General features: G+C 43.6%; 1 protein-coding gene across 4 annotated transcripts in view; it reads left to right on the top strand.

Moving 5' to 3' along the window:
- The window catches only part of DENND2B (DENN domain containing 2B), a 150782-nt gene that overhangs the window by 114211 nt on the left and 18830 nt on the right, over window positions 1-17741 (top strand). For all 4 annotated transcript variants that reach the window (XR_014590287.1, XM_083862958.1, XM_083862957.1 and 1 more), the window contains 6 exons: window positions 209-393; window positions 1002-1111; window positions 2687-2756; window positions 9079-9156; window positions 11931-12071; window positions 14923-15071. Coding sequence is in view for 3 of the 4 variants with exons in the window: in XM_083862958.1 (XP_083719084.1) it covers window positions 209-393; window positions 1002-1111; window positions 2687-2756; window positions 9079-9156; window positions 11931-12071; window positions 14923-15071 (733 nt within the window). In the remaining variant the exon portion in view is untranslated. The remainder of the gene's footprint in view (window positions 1-208; window positions 394-1001; window positions 1112-2686; window positions 2757-9078; window positions 9157-11930; window positions 12072-14922; window positions 15072-17741) is intronic.

Below are 17741 nucleotides of genomic sequence, written 5' to 3'. Positions count from 1 at the left end.
TGGAGAGAGTTTTGATTTATGGGTGCAATTAGTGAGGGAGACTACAGAAGGTTTGCTAACTAGGTTTGCTTTTGAAAGGAGAGCATGCTTGGAATAATACTCTGGCAAATTGAAAGTCCTTTGTGAATGGCTGTGGCTTACACAAACAGATTACAGTCTCAGGTAATGATCTGTCTTTTTTTTATTCCTTTTTCTTTTTAAATGCCAGCCCACACCCAGCGCCTTATGCACATCCAGTCGATGCTGAAGAGGGCTCCAAGTTATCGAACCCTGGAACTGGAGTTGATTGAGTGGCAGGAGCGGGAGTTATTTGAGTATTTTGTGGTAGTGTCTCTGAAAAAGAAGCCCTCCAAAAACACTTACCTCCCAGAAGTGACTTACCAGTTTCCCAAGGTAAAAGAAAAATTCCTGTGTACACAGCTCATTCTAAGATCCGTAAAGTGAATAAATAGAAAATTGAATAGAAATCCAGGTTTTAAATGGAGCTTTCAGAATTTTTCCAAAGCAATCTGTTAGAAAGCAAAGAGCATAGAGAAGGCAATGAAAGCTTTCCCTCTTTTCAAATTTATCTTCTCCAGAGCTGGAGAATTTGGCCTGATGGTGGATGCTTTAAAGACTGTGTTTAATTCAGTTTCTAAATATTTCACTTTTAACTCATTTTTGGCTATATTAGGATGTGTTCCAAAACTCGCTGAAGTCAATGGAAAGGCTTTTGCTGATCTCTGGCATTTCTCTTGTGCTCTTGCAGCAGAAAGGTATTTGAGCTAGGGCTGTGTTTTAAGTGGCCATCGTACAACAAAGGAGTTTCAGGCAATTCAAAAAATGTAAAACCCCAGCAGTGATTATTTCTTTTGTACATGTCCTGGAGTCATGCCTTACTCTGCCAAGCACAAATACAGGCCAATCTGATGGGCCCTGGCTCTCAGAGCTGCTCAGTGACCTGAGCAGAGCTGGGAAGGGACACTCCAGGGACTGACTGCACCTCGCTCTTCTCCTGGCAGCTGGAGAGACCAACCAAGCAGATGCGGGAAGCGGAGGAACGCCTCAAGGCCATCCCACAGTTCTGCTTCCCTGATGCCAAGGACTGGCTCCCTGTCTCTGAGTACAACAGGTGAGTGCTCCAGAGCTGCTCTCCACCATGGAGGGATGCTGGAATGATGCTGGAGTGCACTGGAACAGCCTTGGCCTCATCAATGTCCAATTAAGGAAGCAGCAGTTTTAGTCTTGGCCACTTTGTGATCAAGCAGCTGTATTTAATTTTTCTTTCTTTTGAAGTTCTGTGTTCTTGTTCTTCCCTATTCTGCCTGCCTCACAGGCCTGTGTGGCTGAGGGGAAGAGGCTTGAAAGTTCCTCTGAGTGCAAAACTCAAAAGAATAAATGGAAGTATTTTAAATAAATCTTTAAAAGGATGGGGCACTGCCCACCCCCTGCCCTAGTCATTCACCTCAGAGTGCTTGTCTAACATTGCAGATTACCCCTTCATTTGGCTCACAAGGTTGCTGTTTGAGAACTTGCTTGGAGCTATGCTCTGTCCCAGCAGAGGAGCCCTCTCTTCCTTCCATTGGAAATGAATGACTGCAGGAGAAGGGCGAAGAAAAGGAGAGCCAGGCTTGCATTTTCTTTTTCATTCAAAGTGACCTCAAAAAAATAGATATTTTTTTCCCCCCTGCATTGATATGTAAGACCTGGTTGATCCAAAGGTGTAGAGTAGCAGAATAGGCAGAAGGGATGGAATCATGGAGTCATTGGGTTGGAAGGGACCTTTAAACGTCATCTAGTCGAACCTTTCTGCCATGAGCAGGGACATCTCCAACTCAATCAGGTTGATCAGAGCCCTGTCCAGCTTGACCTTGAATACTTCCAGGGATGGGGCATTCACCACCTCTCTGGACAACCCGTCCCAGTGTTTTACCACCCTCATTGTAAAACATTTCTTCCTTTTAGCTAGTCTGAATCTACCCAGTTTTAGTTTAAAACCATTACCCCTTGTCCTATTGCTACAGACCCTATTAAAAAGTTCATTCCCATCTTTCTTAGAAGCCCCTTTTATGTATTGAAAGGCCACCATAAAGTCTCCCCAGAGACATCTGTAATTATATGAACCCTGGCATTTCAGCACAGGGAAATGTTTTATATAATGCCATTTAAAACTTGCAAAGCAGTCAGGAATGTTTCACAGCCCAGGCACAAATTCACAGACCCATCCCTTTATCTGTGATGTAATTACAGCCTTAAACTCTTAATTTTACTGCTCTGTCACAAATGATATTTATCCTAGTCAGAGACATAAAATGAGCTGGATTTTGGAAACCTGTGTTGTTTCTGGATTAGAAAACGATTTCTCTACTCTCAGAGAATATCTAAGGTTCTCCCTTTAGGAGCAAAGCTCAGTCCAAAGGGAGGATTGAACTAAAGATTAAAGGAGCACTGGAATACTGCTCTCAAAATCTGATTCTCATGGTTCTTCTGCAGTCACTGACACTCAGCACCCATCTTTTCTGATTAGACAGCTGGGTTGTCCTTAACCATACTGCTGATGGAATTTTTCCACAGTCTGTCCTAATGATGAAGACCTTCCTGTGGGTAGCATCTCCCACTTGATCAGTGTCCCTTCCTAAGTGATCTGCCTTGTAGCAATGCTGTAGTTCTGCTCTAAGCTCTGGGCAATTCTTTCACTTTTTCCTAGTGAGACCTTCTCTTTCATGCTGACTGGGGAGGATGGGAGCCGACGGTTCGGGTACTGCAGGAGGCTCTTGGTAAGTACGTCACCCTCACTTCAAAGGGCACAACTCTCTTAAAAAGGATCTCAAAACTACTGTCTGTACTGAGGGTGTCTCTCATGGTTTTTGAAGGAAACAGGGCTTTCTCACTCTGAAATTTGGAAATGTAAGGAGATCAAGTTAAAATAAGAATTAGTAACAGCCATTTCAATCAGATAGATCCCAAGGTTTGTGGCGAATTTCTGAGAATGTGGAAAGTTTCTTGTGTGAGCACTTCATAAATTCTTTATGTTACATACTTTCAAGCACAATCAGAAATACTACAACACTGGAAACAAAGGCAAAGCTGGTATTTCTAAACATTTGTGAGTAGTGTTTATCTCTTGGGCAGTTGCTTACATCTCAGAGGACTCTGCCAGCACTGTGTCATCAGTCTGCAGCTCAGAACCATGCAGGAGGCTGGTGATAGCTGTGGGAAGTCTGATCTCTCACACAATTTGCAATCCTCATGACCAGGGGTGGTCAACAGGTGAGGTGGGGAGCCTACAAACAGTGTTGTCTCATCACTTGGAAAGTCCCTGTACACTTGATAAACTGAGAGCACAGCAGTGTGTGTATCAGTGGGGAAGAGTCTGCACAGAGGCTTGCAGAGTGTGTTAAGGGAGGTGGAGCACAGTGCAAACAGGGATTCTGGTGTCCATCCTGCACACCTGATGGGATGGCAGCAAAGCAGAAAGCAGCTTGCTGTCCCTGCACTGGCCTTGCACCTCTTGGAAAGGTTTGGAGCTGTTTGTGAGTGGCTGGATGGGGAGCCATGGCTCCTGTCATGTTCTCACGACTGTTGCCCACACTGGGTTGGGGAGCTTATACGGACATTGAATGCTGCAGGAGCCTTTGGCTGACTCTGTGTGCCAAATCAATGTCTGCAGCAGTTTGTAAATAGGCCCCCCTCTCTAAGAGTAAGGCACACTGGCACTTCCCCCTCCCTTCCCTTTCTGGCCTGATTTCCTACCTTTTCAGGCAGGGAACACCTGCCTTCATTAGCTTCCAGCAGAGCAACTCCCTGTCCTTGGCACAGCACCCTCTGTCCTGCGCTCTGCTTGTGCCTGACCCTGCTCCTTGTCCATGGCAGAGCCCTTGGTGTGCAGATAGCAGATGCTCTGTCTGGGAGGTGTTGCTGTGTGTGGTTCCCTATTTGTAAGAAGTTTCATTAGGCTAACATAACAGAAAACTTGTTTATCAGTTCTGGGGGTGGTGTTTGCCATAGGTAACATCACAGTTTATCCCTCTGTATAAAGCAGTGTGTCACAGTGGGCCACAACAAGGTTGGTGTGTGGGCAGGAAATGTCACTGAAGACTTGTGCTGCAGTAAACCTAAGGCTGGTCAGGGAGTAACTCAGGGATGAACAAGGACAGCACCTAGAAGTCATCCTTGGTGGTGTAAATAAGCATAACAAGATGTAGGGCAGCAGTACAATTAGATATTTTTTAATGAGTTGTCATGTAAAAGGATAATAAGGTCTATCTGGGAAAAACATGACAAAACCTCAGAAAATGTTGGTTAGAATTAAATTATGGAATGTTTTCACTTTACCAGGTAGAGGTGGTTTAAGACTTGTTTCTGAGAATATCAGTAAATTTGTAATCATGCACAGAGCTTGCCCTTGTGAAATGCCAAATGGTTGGTCCTGGACCGTGCTGAGACTGAAATAACCAAAGACAATAAAAGAGATTTATGCACAGGAATGTTGAATCAGTTTTTCAATGAAACATTAACATAGGCTTTTTTGACTCATTTAAAGCTCAGCGCAATTTACCCTACATTAAGGACAACATAAAAATAGAACGCTGACTTTCAGCTGGTGCAAAAGATGACTGAGTATACTAGGAAATATCAGGAACAGAATTAAATCAATAATGCACACTTCTATATAATGGTGTTTAGAGACAGCATTGGAGATTTTTATCCTCCACTGGGTTAGGACAAAATCATTCAAATAGCAAAAAGAGAAAGGGCAAATAAATAGTGCTTTGCTGAATCTATCTAACAATTATATAGCCAGTTATAAGGCCGATCTGCTGCTGCCACGTTGGGTGATCACTTAATCAGGTTCTTAATCTGGATTCCAAACCCTGGCACAGAGAAGCTGACATATCTCATCCCACTGGTACAGCCTACTCAGCCAAGGAAAAGGAGTGATGCCAGTGCATTTCACCAGCTCTGCTCTTTGTGGGGCAAATCCAGCCATGCCCTTCTGAGAGCAAAACTGGGGCTTAGAAAGAGAGGGGGTTTTGGAAGCTGCAGAGAAACATCTCAGCATTTCCTCTACCTGTGGAAAAGGCAAAAGTACCAGAGAACTTATTTTCTTTGGGTGCTGCAACCTCCTTCTGTCCTGCTGGGAGAAATGTGGAATATGGCTGGTTACCTGAAGTGCCTTTTCCATGGGGTTTGGCTGTGCTCATGAAGTAACAATTTCATGTCCCCTGCAAAGGTTGGTGCATGGTGGGACAGCCTCACTGTTGTGTGCCTCAGTGTGATATATCTCTTTATATATAACACAGATTTTGTACAGGCAGCAAGGAGCAGGTAAATCCTGCAGGCATTCTTTATATACCAGCACCAGATTTTTGTGTTTGCAGGTCTAATTTCCTGAGCAGGTTTTGGAAACTTATGCCAGGATGGCTCTGATGTCTAGGAGGGCACAGCATCTTCTTCCATTAGTCTCATTCCCAACCTGCAGATTCTGTGAAATGCAATAATCATAACTTGGGAGCTACATGTAGTTTTTAGTAGATATTATGTAAGAAGAAGGCGAGGCCACATTATAAGAGAGAGCCATGAACCTCCCCCCCCTAAAATTCTTATAGACTGCTCCACTTTAAGCCAAGCCAACTGCTGTGAGGCTAATTCCTTAGAAAATGTTCCCCAGCTGTCCTGGTGAGGGATGCTCTTGTAATACCCAGCAAGAGGTGTCTCACACCTTCTGGTGCATTTGGCAGCCTTGTTGGCAAAAGCTCCATGGCTGGCTGGGCCAGGCAGGCTGATCCTGTGAGGATGGCTGGCTGCTCTTCTGCAGGGTCTGGTGTGCAGATTCCTGCATTTAGGAAACAATTGTGTTTTGTCAGCCTTGCTCTCCTTTGGCGTGTTTTGATATGAACAAACTGTTCCACTTTTTTTTCTTTCAGATCTTAGATTCTTCCAGACCTTTTTTGGGGTCTGTGTGCCAAAACTACCTCAAGGGATACAGTGACAATTATGTTTTGTTTGTTCTACAAATCCTGTACAGTATCCCCTTTAAATGTATTTATATTGTTTTGTTTCATTTTGGAACAGGATTAGAATGGAATGTAACCTATTGTCCCACAGCAGACAATCTGCATTTCCATAGATAGCATGAAATTTTCCAGTTACATCTTGATACCTCCAAGGCAATCCTGCAACAGCTTTTCTAGTGAGTGCACATGTCAGCAGCAGAGATGATTTGGGCACCCTTGCAGGGGCTGTTTCATCCTCCATCTCTCTTCCCTCACATATAAAATTTGATCCTCCAGCACTTTTCTAGGCTCAGAGAAGCCAGCCCCAGGGGTCCATGGAGGAGCAGATGACTGAATGTGAAGTGTGTACCTGAAAACATGGAAAGCAGTTGCTAGGTGGGACCAACCTGACAACCTGCAGGAGAAGGACATTCATTACAGTGTGAAAGCAACTTTTGTGGGATGCAGACTGTTTTGGGAGCTGCAAAAAGCTCACTGGAAAGCCCTTTTATCTCCTTGCTACCTTCCATCCTGCTCTTGCCCAAGCAGTTTGACAGCCCTGTGTACACTGACTGCTCTGGCACCCAAAGTTCATGCTTCACAGAACAAGAAGTCTTTAAAAAGTGCTTTTGGATTTACACCCACAGTTTTCTCATGGGCAGAATTTGGATTTGCCCTAACAAGGAATTAAGAGCCTCCATAGAAACTGGCTTGTGACTGACTATTCATTTTAGCCTCCCAGTGTTTGAATTGTTCTGATTCCTGGCACCACTAAGGAATATCTCTGTTTCTGGGTATGCTGGCTAGTGCATGTGCTTTGCAAAGGCCACTTCCCTCACACAGGTCAGACTGGGAGGAGATCTCTGAAGAATCTATAGAATCCAAGCACATGGACAGGGAGGTGGGATTTGAAAGAGAAAAATGGCAGGCTTGCTTTCTGGAGCAAAAGCCTCTTGTTTCTCCTGCCAAAGATGTTGGAGTGGGCTTTAGTCAGTAATATTCAGATTAAACTCACTATAAAAAAGATTGTCCTGAGCCACGTGTGGACCAGCCCAGATGCAGAGCTCGGCTTCTCCATCTCAGCCAAGTTCTTGTCAGTTTATGTTCATCATTTTGAGAAACAGTCTTGTTATCATCAAAACTTATTAGCATTTTCATTTTGTCATGCTGGACTAAGGCTGAAAATATCCTGGGCTCCACAAAAACAAACTAAAAGCAAATCAAGCCCAAAACATCATCTCCTCCATCTCTCTTGTTTCAGGAGCAGTGCAGTGTGCCAAGGCCGACTCACTTGGGTGCCTCTCAGCTGGGCTATTTTAGCATTTTGCTTTCCTGATCTGGATCTATTCTTTGTGTGCAGGAGTGAGGACATGTCCTTGGATGGAGGACATGACTCCAAGACTGTGTAGCTACCTTGTAGGGCACAGCCTGCACCTTGGGAGAGCTCCCTTTTGGGAAGAGAGGAGGTTACACTGGTGCTGATGGGGCAGACTATGGCCTGAGTCTCCCCTAGTGACGAGAGAGGAGTCCAGGCAGGAGTGGCATGTCCCATAGGGTGTTCTTCCCCAGGAAAGAAGCAAACTAAAGCACAATGGGTGTTTTAGATCAATCTAAAGTGAGGTGTAAACTGATGGCTGAGAGGGGAGGTTATGTGAAGGGTTGCCAGTGCTATAAATTTGAGAAGTTCTGCCCCTCAGAGTGGCTCTGCTCAAGGCTTTTGCTTGCTGCTCTTACAGGTGATGTGTGTGCATCTGTGAGGCTGTGCTGTTTGCAGGGAAAGGTCTCTGAAATAACAAAAAGGGATGTCCTATACAGGGAGAGCAGGGAGGGAAGAATCCCAGCTCCCATAAACATGAAGCCTTTAAGACATTTGAAAGCAATGATATTTCATAAAGGAGAATCTTGGAGTAAGTGCTAAGCAGTTATTGTTTCTGGTCTTATAGATGACCCAGGAATGTGATGTTTTTACTGGCACTCAGTGAGACAGCTCTTGGCTGGGAGCTGTCCAAGGCTCCTGGCATGGCTTCGGCATTCCTGCAGATTTGACACAATGATTTTAACCAAAATCCCACATGCTTGATATAATCACTCAGTGCCTTTAGAAAGGATTTTATACCTAATATGGACAAAAAAGGGCTCTGCTTTTTCAGAGATGTGACGTGTAGTGAGCAGGTTTGGATCCAGAAATAGACTCATCTGTATTCACTTAGCAGTGGTATTTTTTTTTTTTTTGTGGTCTTTATTATAACAGGCAGGCACCTGCTGACTGTCCAAGTCTAGAGTGCAATATTCAGGTTTAAAAAGCACAGCTGCCCCTCAGTTTCTCTTGATTGTCATCTCTGTGGCATGTGGATTTCAAACACTTCCACAGGGAAGTTGATCACTGTACCAGTAGAGTCCAACAAAGAGACAAAGATAAGTGGAGCAGGCAGGGTAGCAGAGTCCAGTGTGCTGAGGGAGTACCATTTGCTTCTCCAGGACTAATCTTATAGAGGATGGTCTTTACAGTTTCTCTTGGGGAGGGGGTAAGAAGATTCATTCCTTATTATCATTGATTCATACTTGCCACAGTTTGAGTTATGTGAGTTTCATGTTTATCATGAGTTGGTCTGAGGAAGTTAATGATTTACTCATGCAGCCTGTCTTTGTTTAGGTGATGAACTCGCTTTCTGTGGGTCGAGCTCTCTCTGAACATCATGGGGTGAGGGAGTGGGCACCTAAAGCCATCATGGCCTCCCTCAGTATGGCAGCACACGGCCCCAGGGTGGCCCCACTCCTGGTGCTGCAGCAGGAGCAGGGGACAGAGATAGCAGAGCATGAGTTACAGCCCTGGTTCCATGTGCTTTTATGGCTGCAAACTGGAGGGATGCTGGCATACAGCTCCGACACGCTGTGATTTCCAAAGAGGATAAGCTCTCGCTGCACTTTTTGCTTTCCTGACTTATGGGGGAAATATGATGCTTTTCCAAGAGCAGCTATTTGTTGGAGCAGCAGATAGTGAGAGATGTCACATGATGGCCAACTGTGTGGTCAGAGAGAGAAGTGTATTTCCTCATGGCTCCACATTAATATGCAATTCCCATCTCCTCTTTCCTGTTATCAGCCCAATGGGAAAGGCCCACGCCTACCTGAAGTTTACTGTGTCATCAGTCGCCTGGGGTGCTTTGACTTATTTTCCAAGGTAAGGAGATACTTTTTAATTGTATTTTTATTTGATTGTTTACTGAGACACATCTGCAGTGATGAACCAGACTGGAAGAATTCCTTCCTTTGACGGGAGATAACTATTTTACAGTTGCTGTTTTGGATACTCCATCTCTATTATTTGGTTCATCAAAGAATGTCTTATTACTTCTGTGACTGAGGCAGAAATTGATTCAGAAAACATCTGGGTGTCTGTATGATCTGGCTGACTGAAGTTTTTTCCATTGTTTTCTACAGCCTTTCTGTGCTGAGCTGTAATTCTTGGCATCCACAGTTTGGATGATGGGCCAGTACCACTTTTACTCCAACACCCTGTGGAATGATGAGATTGAGAAAAAAGATTATTAGATATGTGAATTCTGTGCACTTAACACTAGTGACACTTATTTTTTTCACCCCAGGAGTCTAGGATAAAGCACAGATGATCTCTTAATTGGCCCAGTTTAAACTGATTGTGTATTAATTTGCCAGAGGTTTTCACTTCAGATATAGGAAATCTCTCAGAACTTTCACAGATTTTACTTGTTTATTTTCATAGGAATAAAGTTGAAAAGAGCATGTAAATCACTGATTTTAATAAAAATCATATCATTTATATTGTTCATATGATAAAGTATTCATACAGAATATTATCTTTAAAGCAGGTTTCAAGTTTTTCTAGATAAAACTTTGTTAAACACAAGCCTCGTGTGAAGAACAGCAGTTGGGTTGCAAAGAGTTAATTGCAATTTTGCTTCTGACATCTTTCCTAAAGCTCTGAAATCATGGGTTTATAACAGTGTCTCTTAGACACAATATGTATCTAAACACAGATATCTGTGAGTGAAATGGAATGCATTGTTCTGGGAGGATCACACAGCTCACCACACTCGTGGTGTGGACAGAACTCGTGAGGCTCTTTTTTCCTATTACATTTTTATCTAATTTTGATAGTGCTTTATTTTTCAAAGGAAGGCTTGGGAGAAGGGAAAAAACAACTAAGTATCTTCCTTACAACCAAGTATCACTGCAGCTGAGGTATAAGGTCAGACAACTGGCCGTCAATACAATGAATAGCTGTCTCTACCTTACACTGTGAATGATGAAAGACTGTGGGATATCAAATCTTGGATATTATTTGTCACAGAAGGAAAAAGATTCCTCTAGTTTAAAATGTTTATCATCCTATTTCTGGAAACTTGCATTAATTTCATCTTCCACAAAGCCCTTCCTGCTCACTCACTGTTTTAATACCTATTGCTGGGGCAGACTTGAGAACCACAGATATTTTAACTTCCAGCCAGTTCATTTGGTCATGGTTTCAACAGATGTTTCTGACCATTTTATCTCTTGGGATCTCTGTTCAACTTTTATTTGGTTTAAATGCTCCTTTTATTTGCGTTGTGAAGGTCCTTGGAGCCAGGCATATGACACACACATGACCCCAACTCCAGTAACAAAAAGCATCAAATAGCCAGTCCTGTGGCTGCTTAGGAACACAACTGAGTGCTGGCAGTGTGCAGGAGCACCAAGGGACCTGGGGCACAGCCCTGCTTCATTGCTGCTTCCCACTTGGGCAGCTGGTTTTGTTTGCTGAGGATGGCTGTGCTGCAAATTACATCAAGAGTGAAATCCATGTCCTCATTTATGGTTATCTGCCACTTCCAAGGACTGGAATGCAAGTTATGTACACAGGGGCAGCTTTGCTTTAGTTAGGCCTTCATTATGTCACACGGAGGAAGGGGAAACTATGCACCAGTGAATGCCTCTGCTGGCATTTGGTGTCACCAGCTCTCGTTACAGGTCACCAGCTTGTGCTTAAATGTCTTTTAATGTTCTGCTTCAGTGAAAATCATTTCCAAGAGAAACAAGAGAAAATGCCTGGCTCAGGCCCACTAACTCTTGTATGGCCTTTTGCTCTGGAGTGATGGTTAAAAGATCACCATTGCAGGTCAAACCACTAACTGCTTTGAACCTTGCTTTCTGTCTTCTTTAGATGTATCATCTATATGCTCTGTCTAATGTGGAAAAACTTAGCTGTGATCTAATTTATGTTGCCCCATGTGACCAAAGAGAGAAGAAAATAATATTCTCCTCTATCTTTAAGAAGTTGTATCTGCTTATTTCAAGACCAGGTTGCCTGCTGTTTCATCAAGAGAAAAGGACATTAATGCAGGACCCAGTGTGAACAGCTGGGTGTGCATCAGGGGTGGCTCATGGTCTCCAGCTCAGCGCAGACCTGACAGCCACTGCTGGGACCCTTTCAGGGACTCTGTCCTGCTGTCACAGTGACAGCATTGCTTTCTCTGCTACTCTGCTACTTTCTCCTGCCCTCTCAATTGAAATGGAAGAGATGCTCAGTGCAGAAGGAAGCTTTTCCTTGATACAAATTTCAAGATGTACCACTGAGATGTGATGCTGACCTGGGCTGTGATCATGGGATTTGTCTTCATCTTTCTCTCCTTCAGCTCACCCTGTTGTTTGGGCATAATCCCAACAATATATAGATCCCTTTAGTCATCTTGAATCTTCTTCCTCTTTCCAGATGTGTTAATTCTTCCTTGCCTCTGTGTTCATTACATTCACAAACAGGCTTCATTTTGTAACCAAAAAACATGGATTGATGGTAATGAAGAAATACATGGCACAGAAGAGATGCAAACTTCAATATGCCATGTGTTTAAGCACATGTGAGTCAAAGGATACTTCAAAAGTCTCTGTGATGCTGACATGTTCTGTCTCTCTCTCACTTTTGTCTTACTAATGGACCAGATCCTGGATGAGGTTGAAAGGAGAAGGGGAATATCTGCTGCCCTGGTTTATCCATTTATGAGAAGTCTGATGGAATCTCCTTTTCCTGCACCTGGAAAGACAATCAAAGTCAAAACCTTCCTGCCTGGAGCTGGAAATGAGGTAAAAAGGGACTGCAAACATTAAAAGTCAAAGCCTTACCCTTTACCACTCCAGTATCAAAACAGCAAAAGAAAAACAGGAGGAGACAAACAGATCCTGCAGGGGTGTGGGGTGGCAAACCCTCAAAATGAGCAGACCACTGTGGACATGGTAATGCTAGTTCCCATTGATGAATATAAACCAATTTATGGTTACATATTTATTATTATATGTTTGTTAATAAGTTGTGTGTAAGAAAAACAGCCAACACAAATGTCCCAGTGTGCCTGGCCTGGTGCAGTTCAGAGACTGCAGCGTTGCTGGGCTTTATCACAGTGATAACAGGCAAGTGTGAGTTTCCCACCTGAGCACTTCAGCAGCTGTTTGTTATTTCAAACGTTGTTACTGCTGGTCCTGGCCATGGTAGAAGTGACCAGCAGCATTTAAATGGCCTCTTTGGTAATAAACACCTTTTAACTGGCCCTCAAAGAAAAGAATGTCATGTAAAACTTTTGTGTGTGTGTGTGCACATACAATAGGTGCCATTTCTTTTTATTCCCGACTCAAGTAGCTAGAATCTTAGCATTAGACATGTGCCTTACTGGAAAGTGGCAGTATTATGCCACTATTATGCTTAAAAGGCTTTTGCAACTTGGGGCTGGCCAGCCATTTACTGTGTCAAATTCTGTTCTCTGCATTCCCCTGTGTAAGGATACAGCACCTCCACTCAGCTGGGCAAGCATAAACAGGGGATACATTACTGAAGATAGTAATAGAATTTGTCCCAGTTAGTGAAAGCAGAGAGAAAAAACTCCCTTTAGGGTTATTTTGCACTTCTTTACAGTGCCTTTGTTATTTTTGCATTAAATCGTATTTCCTCTAAATATAATACCACTGACTTCTATGGAGTGGGCCTGTAATGTATGGTATGAAATATAAAGGCTTCCTTGTATAAGTGACTTGCAAGGTGTTTTAAAGGCACCTGCATTTTCTTCTGCAGAGGCAACATGTGAAAGGGTGCTTGGCATAACAGAAAAAAGATCTGAGTGTGCTTTTTCTGTGGGAATGTAACTGGGAGCCATGGATCTGTGACTTCTCTATCCTCTGCTCAAGCTTCTGAACTCTCCCACAAAAAATATTGAGATAATTCCAACAAACAAACAACTCTCTTCTGGCTGAGCTTTGCTCTCTGTTGTGCTAGTACAAACTCGTTATTTAAATGGAATGCACTGGCTTAATTAGGAACAGAATCTTGTCCTTCCATTGTGGCTCCTCTTGCCTAAACAAAGATGGTGATTAATTGGGAAGCAGACAGTGTATTTCTTTGTGATGAGCAGGCTGAGGCAGCAGGCTTTGTCAGGCAGCAGAAAACATCCCTGGTATTTGTAAAAGCTGCCACAACTTGCATTGCATCCTACCCTGCAGCAAGATTTTCGTGTTGGCAGTTTGCAGTAGAATCAGCTCCTTGTGATTTGGCACATACACCTGATTTGAGCTTGCAATCCCAGTGCTTAAAGAATGGAATTGGGCACCTTTGCTGATTGTGAGGAAGAGTTAGGAAGCATTTCCAAGAAGCCATTCTTGGTGCAGTCACTACACAATTTGTTCCTTATTGTCTGAGTGATGGGTGTCTACACATAATACTCTTCCTGTATTTCAGGCTTAAACAAATCACATCTATTTGATTTGAACATACTGTTCTAAGAGTGGCTTTCTTCTAACAGTTGTGTGTTACTGATCACAACAATATCACAACTAAACTATATATGAATTTACTTTGTTTACAGTATCCTGTGATCTTGAGCATGTCCTTAAAACAGTGATTGTGAGGAATTTTGTGAGGGCTACTTCAGTTAAAACCTGATCCAGTTTGCTTGTGGAATATGGTGTCACATGCATGAAAACATAAAACTAGTCTAAAGCAATAAAGTGTTGGTGATTTTTGGACATATGGAAAGAAGAAGATGTATGCATGTTCCTGTTAATATATATTCAGAGATTTCAACACAACTTCAAATTGGCCAACTTTTTCCCTTTCCCTTCTGTTTCCTGAATTTCCTCAATAGTCCATCATTTGCTGTCTTGTGCTTCATATTTTTCTCCTTCTGTTGCTCTCTTCTTCACGTTATTTTTCCCTCTTCTTTTTTCTGTCCTCTGCCTTCAAGTTCCACATCTGAACATGTCAATTGCAGAGTAAAAGGAAGATATAATAAAGGAATCAAGGAAAAGGCATTTGAGAAAAGGAAGGAGAGGGCCTGAGGTCATGGATGAAGTGTGAAAATTAGACTGTAAAGGGATGTCACAACTCACCATCTAAGACCTTGTCCTGACTCCCCAGTTAAGTATATGTATATGTACGTATCTTTATGTGAAAAGAGAAAGGTTTTAAACATTATCTAGTGATTTACATATCACAGAAGAGTGGAAATGAAGTAAATTTGGTTTAAAGTCCTCCTGGCCTTTTAGTTGAGTCCCAGGCTCCCATCTAGATGTTAATATGAATTGTTAGCCAGGCTTAGAACTCAATTTACCTTGACTTTACGGCTGTTTCAATCCTGTAAGCTTCCAGCTCCAGTGTTTGATTGTTACTTGCTTCATACTCTTGACTCAGCCAAGCTCTACATCTCTTACAGAATGTTTGGAAGGGAGAATTATGCTTCCCTTGGAGATGACAGCAGACAGTGCACACAGCTGTATTCTGGGAAGAATGGCATGACAGGAATTGTGCAATACCCCGTTTTTCTGGCTGCCATGCCTGCAGCCTCAGTTTGCACGAGGGGCTGGGGGTCATTGTGCGTCCCCTCAGCAGGCACAGGGCAGTGCTGGAGGGCTGGGCTGGGCTGACTGCTGTTCCTTGGGTGTGTGTGTGCAGGTGATCGAGCTGCGCCGGCCCATGGACTCCCGCCTGGAGCACGTGGACTTCGAGTGCCTGTTCAGGTGCCTGAGCGTGCGGCAGATCATCCGCATCTTCGCCTCCCTGCTGCTCGAACGCCGCGTCATCTTCGTGGCAGACAAGCTCAGGTGAGTGCTGCAGGCACCTGGAGCACACCTGCAGGACACTGCTGCCTCTGGATGCAAAAGGCCTTGGGAAGTGTACAGAATGGTTTGCAGATGTGAGGATCCTCTCACTGGAGGGTTTAAATGTCTGTTTACACGGATGTTCTGTCTTCTTTCCCATCTGTAAAATAGCGATACAACTGCTCACCTTCTTCACAGTCAGCAAATGTTTGTGCAGCATTTTGACCCAGTGTCGTGCCAGCAATGTTTCTATCAGGTTTTGGACACAGAGTACTTATAAAGAGTAGCAGAAATTGTCACTGAGGTGCTTCACCTTGTGCTCATGCAGTGCAGGCAGGGAAGTGGAGTGCTGAGAGCTCCCCTCATTTGCTCTGTGCAGTACTGAGACTTTATGTTGGGGCTATGTTTCAATTCCTGCCCTCCCAAACCCATCCAGTGGTAGTGTTAAACTAGTGCTATCACAGTCTTTCCCAACTAGTTAGGATATTTTTCCTGGTTTTCACATGACCTGAAAACATCTCCTTTTGGAAGCTTCATCTTGGGCTCCTTGCTAGAACCTTTCAACACACCTTTTGCTTCCCTGCCCTTTGATTGCAATCTCCCCACTGTTCATGAAGCATGAACTCAGCCCAAGGTGTAAGGAGTGAGAGCAACAGGCCACATCTCTACATGACCTTTCCCAAGGAAATGGGAGCACTTTGTAAGCTGCACCCCTACCCCACAGCAAGGAAACATCCTATTTTTTAGATTCTTGTGTAATCCATACAGAAAAGTGTGGGTAATGTAAAGAAGATATTCTTTTCTGTGGCATTATACGTGATAAAAGATGGCAAATAAAAATAAAGCCTGTCATTTATTAGGCTCAGGAACGTCCAGCATCTTTTAAAAGGACACCAGAGACTGTAAGGGAGGTTAAAAACACAGATGGATCTACCCAAACAAACTCTGCTAAACACTTTATCAGTCCCGACCTCCTCTGAATGACTGCCAGAAACAATAGCTGCACTTAGTGGCCGCCAGTGTATATAATAGCAAAAATACTTTGCATAGTAAAAGCTTTACAACCTTTAGGGGAGAATTTCTTAAAGCTGCAGACCCTTCTCAGGTTATAAAGTTACTTCCTTAGCAGTCTTTTTTGTGTCTAGAACAACAGGAACATTTTATTTCATCCCTTTTCTTGTCAGTAACCCTTGGTTTGAATGACCATTTGGGATGACTTAATTTCACATAAACCCCTGATGAGAATTGTGTAACTAGTCCAGGGTTTCTGCAGTACTTCAGTAGATATATGAATCACACCATGAATATTGGGGTAGGTAGCTTTGGAGATACTGTTGGTGTGTTCCTTCTGGCTTTTCCTGCAGCATGTTTACTCACCTCATTGTCTGATTGTGTTTTACCATTCTTTCAGCACCCACAAGTCTGACTGTAATTCAGATTGACACAGATCTGCATTCCTTCCAGTGGCACAGTGATCTGAGTGGAAATTCACAGAAATGGTACAACAAAAGTGAGGTCTCTGCTGTGCTGCTGCCAGCTGCTGCTGTGCTCTGGAGTTCCCAATTCTCTGTAGTGTTCTGTGGACCACAGACACAGCCCTGCAGGGATGGCTTGCTGTGGGAAAGATCCTCAGCCATAAGGGATGAGACAGACAGCAGCCATTCCCTGGAGCATTTCCCTGGGACAGCTGGCCTAGCCAATGTCATATAATGCTGTGGGCACTGTGCAGAGAAAATCAACAATTAAACCTACTTTGAAAGGCTCAAGGTAGCTTGGCTTGGAAAACATTTGTGTTGCTGATACTGAAGGGCTTGTGGTAACCCAGGACTTCATCAGGCAGCCAGGATTTTATACACATTGCAGCCCTGGATGGAAGTTCAGGCTTGCCTGTGCAATTACTTTTCTCTAGCTAAGCTGCCTAGTCCCACAGGTCTTGGAGCACAAAATAAGAGTTCTGTTTACAGGCAGCCTGCTGCTCACCCTTTTGGCACACAGAAATAGGGCTCCTGGACCAACAGGAACCAGAAATTATAAAGATCCCTGTTGGTAAGCAGATATCCCTACATTGTGCTCTCCTGCAGAAACTGTTCTCCAGTGCAGTGTTTTTTCTGTGTGAGGGGGCCATGGGATAAGGGCCATAACACAGGAGAAAAGAGAGGATTCAGGTGGGTCCAAGAGGCTTGGATTTTGTGGTTGCTCCTGTAAGAAGTGACAGAACCGTTCTTACAAAAAGGGCTTATGTTCATGTGCTTTACTGTATCCACACTGTACCCTTTATTGCATGTAAATACTTGGTTTCATTTGATAAGAGGATGAGAGAATCTGATGTGGTAGATAAGGCTCTGCATGCAGACTTGTGGATCCTGAGCTATTCTTCTGAACCCTCTGACCTGCTGAGTGTCACATGCTGGAAACAGAGCACAGTCTTCCTTATCTTTTGTCTGGTCTGTCTGGGATCCCAAACACTCTGGGATGGAGACCACTTCCTGCTCTGTGTGTGCAGCAGCTCTGCTTCGTGCAGTGTGGTCCCCCTCAGCATGGGGATCTAGGAGGTACTGTAAAACCAGAAACTAATAATGAGTCCTTTGACAAGAGCCTGGAGAAAGTGACAGTGGATTTAAATTCAATACTTACTGAGATTTTCATGGTTTAAATAGGGATGAAGTCTAAAAT

The sequence above is a fragment of the Zosterops lateralis genome, assembly GCF_965231275.1.
Source record: "Zosterops lateralis genome assembly, chromosome: 6".
NCBI lineage: Eukaryota > Metazoa > Chordata > Aves > Passeriformes > Zosteropidae > Zosterops > Zosterops lateralis.
Note: the sequence above shows the minus strand (reverse complement) of the source record. Positions and strands in the feature narration are given on the sequence as shown.